This window comes from Atta colombica, unplaced genomic scaffold (genome assembly GCF_001594045.1).
Source record: "Atta colombica isolate Treedump-2 unplaced genomic scaffold, Acol1.0 scaffold105, whole genome shotgun sequence".
Classification (NCBI taxonomy): Eukaryota; Metazoa; Arthropoda; class Insecta; order Hymenoptera; family Formicidae; genus Atta; species Atta colombica.
In genome coordinates, this window is record NW_017259190.1 from 4,862,971 (window position 1) to 4,870,683 (window position 7,713).

The window sequence follows — 7,713 nt, forward strand, 5'->3', positions numbered from 1 at the left end:
TATATATATATATATTAATATATTGTACATATTATACACACTAATTTTACTATGACTTATATTTTTTTATAACTAAAAAGTGAATTATTTCTGCCTCGGACATCAAAATGTCTGTAGCATTGTTTATAATTTTCATTTCGAATATAAAGGACACCCATCTTAGATGAAATAGAATCGACATTTATATCGCTTAATTATTATCGAGGTAATTGAGTATGGATATTTGAAAATCAATTGAATTGATGCAAATAGATATTTTTTACCACAATAGTATTTATTAAAATTTTTACCACAACAAAATTTTTTACCACAATAGTGTAATCGAAAATAAAGGTGGATCTTTATTGTTTATAAATCCGTGTGAATTTATATACTATATATCTAATTCTGCAAACTGTCGAATCTAATTTTCAGTCTTGAAACAGTTTTAAGAACTAGAGCAGTAAAATTACAAATTAAATTGACAAGCAATTTAATAATATTGAGGTTTATAGGCCTCTTAGAAGATATTAATAATATGATTAAAAATAGTGTTAATCTTTTTTTATCACACTTGATATTGTAAGACATTATTTTTTATTAACGAAGCAAATGCGTCAACGCTTAATAAGACTACTGCTAAATAATAATTAAAAAAAAATGTAAACATACACACACGCGTGTACACACACACACACACACACACACACACACACACACACACACACACACGTGCGCGCACGTGTACATGTGTGTACATATAAAGTAGAGGAGTAATTAAATGAATAAATTTTCGGTCTCTGAATTATTATAAAAATATAAGTAGCTAGTAGGTAATTTCAAGATTAATTCAAGCGATGTACTCACCTGCATAATCATGAAAAGGAATATCATGTTAATTGCTAGAACTATTACAGCGGACGCTTGATAAAACCAGTCATACGGATGCGGTATCATCCAAGGGCAATGTCTCCAAAGTACTACTTCCTGCCAACATCGAGTTTATAATTATAAATTATAATGCATGATGTTGTGAGGTCTACAAGTACGTGTAATTATTATAAAGATAGAGTAGATAGGAAATTCGATTCTCTCATCATACATGGACATCTTAATATTTATACAAACATTTTCCAATTTCTCTCTCTCTCTCTCTCTCTCTCTTTCTCTCTCTCTCTCTCTCTCTCTCTCTCTCTCTCTCTCTCTCTCTCTGTGTGCATAACATGTCTTAAAATACATTATATAAATATATTTGCAAACTCTCAATTCATGTTATTATTTAGTATTTTTGCAACTAAATTTTAAGTTATAAATCTGTTTAAGTAAAATTTGCTTAAAATTATAAATAAGAGGAATTTATTAGTGTACTGCAGAATTCTGTTCCGAGAAGCTTTTTATTCAATATACACATGTTCAATTCCAAGAGAGTGATGACAAATTTAACAAAGTTTTCGAAGTAAGTCAAAGTTATTGATTAATCTTTCGATTGTTATACACATGAATTACTGTGCTTTGATGAAAATAAAAATCGGAGAGTAATTCGGATATAAAGGCGAAAATTGAAACATTAAAATGTGAAAATTGGAACAATGAAATGCTTCTTTTACATTTCATTGTTCCAATTTTTCATTTTGATATTTCAAATTTCGCCTTCTAGAAGTTTCGTTTATGCTTTTGTTACTCTCCCATTACATCTCCGATTTACATTCCGATTTTTATTTTCATCAGGGTGATTCAATGGAAAGTTTTTTTTCACGAATGAATGATGAGAAATTAGACTTGTTAAACAAGTCTAATATTTTTCTGTATATTATTTCTGTCTTTTTCTTGCGCGTTTTATCCTTGTCAAGTATTGGATACGGCGTTAACAGGCAAACGTGACAAAAATTTTGCTCGATATTTTATACATATTATATTTATATTTTCGATCTATCTATCTGATCTATCTGATCAGCCTGTTACACATTACTATTAGGAAATGAAAGATTTTTCGCGCAGATAGACGGAAATTCGCTGTCAAATACATATTCAGATAACGTCAGAGAGACGTTCTCATTTAAATTCATACCTGGTTAGGTTGATTCATGATGTGGTTCATGATTTTCTGATCCAGCGACTTGGCGATTCCCCACAGGGCTATCACAAGCACCGGGATACCTAGATTTATTTATTAATTATATATATTTTATTAGTTTAATCATTTATTTGTTTAATTATCATTTGTTAAAACATAATCAATACAAAGTTTTAAAACAGAATGCTGTTATGTGGTCGACCCGAAAACTCTTTTCTTTCCTGCGATTTTAGAGTCATTAGTTCACTCACCCCAGCCAATCACTAAGCAGAGTCTCAATTTGATATTGTCACCAGTGAATGTTTTCACGACTAATAAGTATAGATATAGACCTATAAACATAAAACAATAAGAATAAACGCGTAATAATATTTGGAGCATACTTGAAATATTTTTTAACACTCGTACACGGATATTTTTTTAAATTATTAGTTTTAAATTTTTGAGTAATACAAGTAATGTTCTCGATGTTTCTTCTCTCATACTAGTTCAGAGTAACAATATTGTGTACTTTGTAAGAGGTAGATACAATATGTCTGCCATATTTCTAACTCAAGTAATGTTCTCGATGTTTCTTCTCTCATACTAGTTCAGAGTAACAATATTGTGTACTTTGTAAGAGGTAGATACAACATGTCTGCCATATTTCTAACTCACCTTCGATGAACATCCAGAAAAAATTTGTCAAATGAAAGTAATGAAGAAGCGAGAATAATATCACGCAAGTAGGTATATCCGTTTGCATGGATACCTGGAAATTATATAAACTCATATTAATAAGAGGAACATTCATTATCAGACAGATGATACTAAGCTAAATATTATTTCGAGATTATGTGCATCCATTTTTTGCCAATTTTTGTCTAACAATCGAATAATTTTCCAGAACTTATGAAGAAGATTTATAACATTAAAATTAAAATGCATTATAAAATGCAACTTTTAATCGCATGCAATTTGGAAGAGCGCAGACGATGGAAATTTTTACGATATTCAGGGACACACCCAACCATCAATTGATCCGATATAGATAACTAAGTATTCTGCTCATTTTATTTCTACGTTAAGCTATTAATAAAGAGTAATGTTATTCCTACCTTTCCATTCCCCCCCCCTCCCTCTCTCTTTCTCTCTCTCTCTCTCTCTTTCTCTTTCTCTTCATTTCTTCCTCTTTTTCTTTTCATGTTTAATGTTGAAAACTAAACTGATTTATATTATATATAAGTGCATAAAATGAAAAATTAGTTCTTGATAACATAACGGATATTAATGTCACACGCGACGGAACTTAGAAAGTTTTCGAATCAATTTTGTATCTATTATCTTATCACTGATGAAGATAACAATTCGTGTGTTATATAACAATATAAAAATAAATAATTCTTTTTATTTATTAATAATTAAGAATGAATAAATTTACATATTTCTCTTTACATTTCTTTTCTTTCTTATCATTTTTTTCTCTTGCTCTTTAGTGAACTAATTTGAACAGTCAAACGATGGAATTAATATTATAATACAATATGACGAACTGGAAGCAACGTTTCATTAAATTTAAAATAACACACAGCACGGTATCTAATACATTAAAATTGTTAATAATAAAGAACAAAAGGGGAAAAGGAATTTTTAAATTAAATTCGACACATTATTAAACATTCAATTATTTGCAATTTGAAATCGTAAAAAGCATTTATTTAACTAATATATTGTTACAAATAAAGACAAAGATTTGCGATTTAAAATAATTTTAACATTTTTAATAATGAAATGCCGTTAGTAACATAATAAAATGTGTATTCACAATGTTAATTAAATTTTTCGAATTCAAAAAAGTTCATAAACGTAACGTCGTAAAACACACACACACACACACACACACACACACACACACACACACACACACACACACATAAAATTATAGTTGTTATATAAAGGAATTTCGAGAAAAATTTTTTTAAATATAATTTGTTAATCATACATACACACACACACACACACACACACACACACACACACGCGCGCGCGTGTATATATATATATATGTATATTAACGACGTAAAATTAAGAGTACCATTTAAATACAAGTAAGATTTCTATATACATGCATTACCTGCATTATAGTAGTTAAAATCCACGTCAAATCAGCCAGGATGTAAGTAAACATTAGATTCGTGTGTATGTTGTTCCTAAGACATCGTAATTCTCTATAGAAAAGATATGAGGCATGAATGGAATAAGTCTTGAGGAAATATATTCGTACTATAGATTTAATTTAGGGTAATTTAATTTTTCCATTTAGTAACACAAGTCGATACAAGTATTGTTGTATCTATTGTTGTATTTTTTTTACTCACGCTCACTGGAGAAAAATAGAATGATGCTTGTGCCGACTTGTGTTACCAAATAGAAAGCACCCTTAGATTAGTATGATGCTTGGAGCGATTATGAAACAAATAGAAACGATTAACAATAAGCAGAATTTAACGCATGGAATTCCAAAGGTGCGTTCGGGGAGATGTTATTTGTATCATTCTATCCATGTTTTACGATTAATAAATGACGAAAAGAGAATAATATAAATATGTATAATGCTAATAGCGTTTCCTCGAACGCATTTCAAGTGTATACTTCGTCCGCTGTATACTTCGTCGTTTATACTGTTTCGACCATTTACTCCGAGGCCTTACACGTGCCATGCTGATATAGATATTGTAAACGATGAGAGTGCAGCAAATTGAAAATCCACATTAGAAATGTAGAGAATAATAATGTAAGAATATCTGATGATGTCTAATATTAGGAAAATTCTTTTATTTAACATTTGTAATTCTCTCTCTCTCTCTCTCCCTCTCTCCCCCCTCCTCTCTCTCTCTCTCTCTCTCTCTCTCTCTCTCTCTCTCTCTCTCTCTCTCTTCTAACTTATGTATAGTAATATAAACTCGATATCGTTACATTATTATTTAAAGTAAACTTTTTAATATAAAAATAGATTGTAATATTGTAAAAGCTCAACAATTACAGGTAAATTTCCTTAAGATAATGTCAAAATTGTCAAAAGGCCAAAATGCAAGAATGTTATTTATTTTTGTTGTGAGAGAGTGCCTTTCTATGGTGACTCTATTGTGATGTGTAAATATGACCCTTTGCTATGAGAGTTAAATAATTCAATTTAGCGCCTTTATATAATCTGATTGGTCGTATTGTTTTTCCGAAATTCTGACTGGGGACGCATCTTAATTCTTTTCAAAAAAAGTAATGTAGCATAAAGAAGAATTTCAGATGCGTATTCTTAACTCACTTGTAGTAGATGAATATGCAGACCGCCATTATTAGAGTAAATAAGGAAAGGCTGTAGCCGATGAAATATAGTGTAGTCGTGATTTCTATACCGGGCTCGATGGTTGGTAACCGCACGTCGCGACACATAGAATAATTGGAGTAATTGTCCCAGGTTCCATTCGACCAACACCAGCGACTGGCATTTTCTGAAAACCACATACAATAGAATGTAGTTAACATGCCGTAACTGTTTCCGTTGCTTCGACCGTTGTCGCGAAGGAAACTATTAATTTTTAAGTTATAATTATATGAATAAAACAAGTCTATTACGCGAGAGAAGAATATCTATTGTATATGTATATATTATAATTATACGTGTAGATATGTATGTAATAGCTACCAATATGTATACGTGTACTTATATAGAAATATAAAAGATGCTTATACATTTTACAAAATTAATCGCCATAAAGTAATAAAAGTCAATATCAGATTTGCACAACATTAGGTGTAACAATTAATATGTCTATTTGGTAAAATGTAAAATGTAAAAATGTCAATGTTTGAGAGTGAAATTGAGCAATCTCACACAAACATTGTATATCGGAAACTAATATTTTCTGTTCTCTGCGAATCGTTTGCGCGGCAATGTTTTTCAATGGATTCGACTCAACGCATTGAATCTGATATAAATACAAATATTCGGATACGTTATACGCGCTTGAGTGACTCGAGGGATGATTTCCATAGCAATTTTTCATGATGTCTTGCAGCGGCATTAAATGTGTCGTGGATATTACTTGCGTTGCGTTATTCACAACTACATGGAAAAACGTTGGATAAATCGATACTCAGAAAAAGAGGTCTCTGAAACGACTGGCAATGTAGTAGCGACAGTAGCAACCATGCATCAACGCACCATTGACATATCACTTTTTTAATAGCTTTCTTCTATTGACTAATCTATCAGTAACGATATAAATCATTATACGCAATGATGACGTTTGCCGAATATTCATCGACAAATTGCTAAATTGATAAATTAATTATATAATGAAAGCTTTATAAAATAACTATATATGTATATACATCGTCTCTTTAATATTATGCTGCAGAATTAATTTAGATAGATCTAGAACGACAGTATAGAGTTAGCCCGAATCCATGCGAATCCTATGCTTTGACACCGAGCGTTGATTGATGAAAAATGGGGTAATGATGTGGGTAAATTTTATCCTCGTAACTGATTTTTATAACTGAATAGTTCTCTCGTTATTCTCTTCTTAATAATATTTAGATTAACGATAATAAACAAAATTGATTAAAAATAATTTAATTTCAAAATTTATCAATAAAATTAGTTTGTTTATTAATTTACAAAATTTTTGTTTCCTAAAAATGAATTTGCTCGTTGATTAAGCAAAGTCGGAGCTAAATGCAAGGACATTACATTTGATGAAATTTCGATTTAAAGTGCAACTTGTCAAAGTGATATCGCGTTAACTACAGAATAATCCATTTGTCATTATCAAAGCAGGTCGATGATGAACAACTTCTTGCTTCAATGATGAAAATAATGATCGACTACTTGGCGTAATGACGTTTTGTTGCGGCAAGTTTGCAACAAAACTTGTTAGCGTCCCTCTATTTATCACGTAAGGCTCAAACAATAATGGGTGGCGCGAGAATCATGGAGTGCGCCATAGAAGTTTCGTAATTATTCTTGGAAATTAACGATATGTACTTTACTGGAAAAGTTCTTCTAATGTAAAATATTAATTCGCAACGAGAAAATTTTGTCACAGTTTTAATTAGTATAACAATATTAATTCCACACATATGTGTATGTGTGTATTACGTGTTCACTGTGATTATAAAAAATTGTTCTATTAATAAATATATCTTTCAAAAAATAATGTTTTAAATAAATGTATATAAAATACAGAGATACATATGTATAAGAGAAGAAAAGCTGAGAAAAAAAATAATTCAGTCTTCAAAAAATTTTTAAATTTTTTAACTTTTGTTTTGCGATAAATCGATGTAGTCTTGAATGCTACGAGTTTTCTCGGAAGAGAAAAATCTCAATCCAAATTTTCTTGATGTGTTTTATTTATTGGAATTTGCATTGTTTGAAAAAATAATTGTCAAAATATTATTTCGATTTGTGAACATGTGCATTATTGCCGAATTTCACGATCCCACAGTCTCTTTGCACTCGTATTGTATTATGTCTTGCGTCACAAGAGTGTCAAGAGAGTAAACTTTAACGACAGCTTGGTTTAATGAAAAGGAAAATTAATAACATTTTATTTCCTAATATATAGATTATAGATATTAGCGATTAAATATATGTGTAAGAATATATATATATATAT

General features: G+C 30.2%; 1 protein-coding gene across 1 annotated transcript in view; it reads right to left on the bottom strand.

The window, feature by feature from the left end:
- LOC108689327 (diuretic hormone receptor-like) overlaps positions 1-7,713 on the bottom strand; it is a 51,156-nt gene that overhangs the window by 4,355 nt on the left and 39,088 nt on the right. The window contains exons 4-9 of the mRNA XM_018196065.1: positions 5,355-5,541; positions 4,167-4,260; positions 2,711-2,804; positions 2,305-2,385; positions 2,048-2,136; positions 847-966 (exon numbers count right to left, since the gene is read on the bottom strand). Coding sequence (XP_018051554.1) covers positions 847-966; positions 2,048-2,136; positions 2,305-2,385; positions 2,711-2,804; positions 4,167-4,260; positions 5,355-5,541 — 665 coding nt within the window. The remainder of the gene's footprint in view (positions 1-846; positions 967-2,047; positions 2,137-2,304; positions 2,386-2,710; positions 2,805-4,166; positions 4,261-5,354; positions 5,542-7,713) is intronic.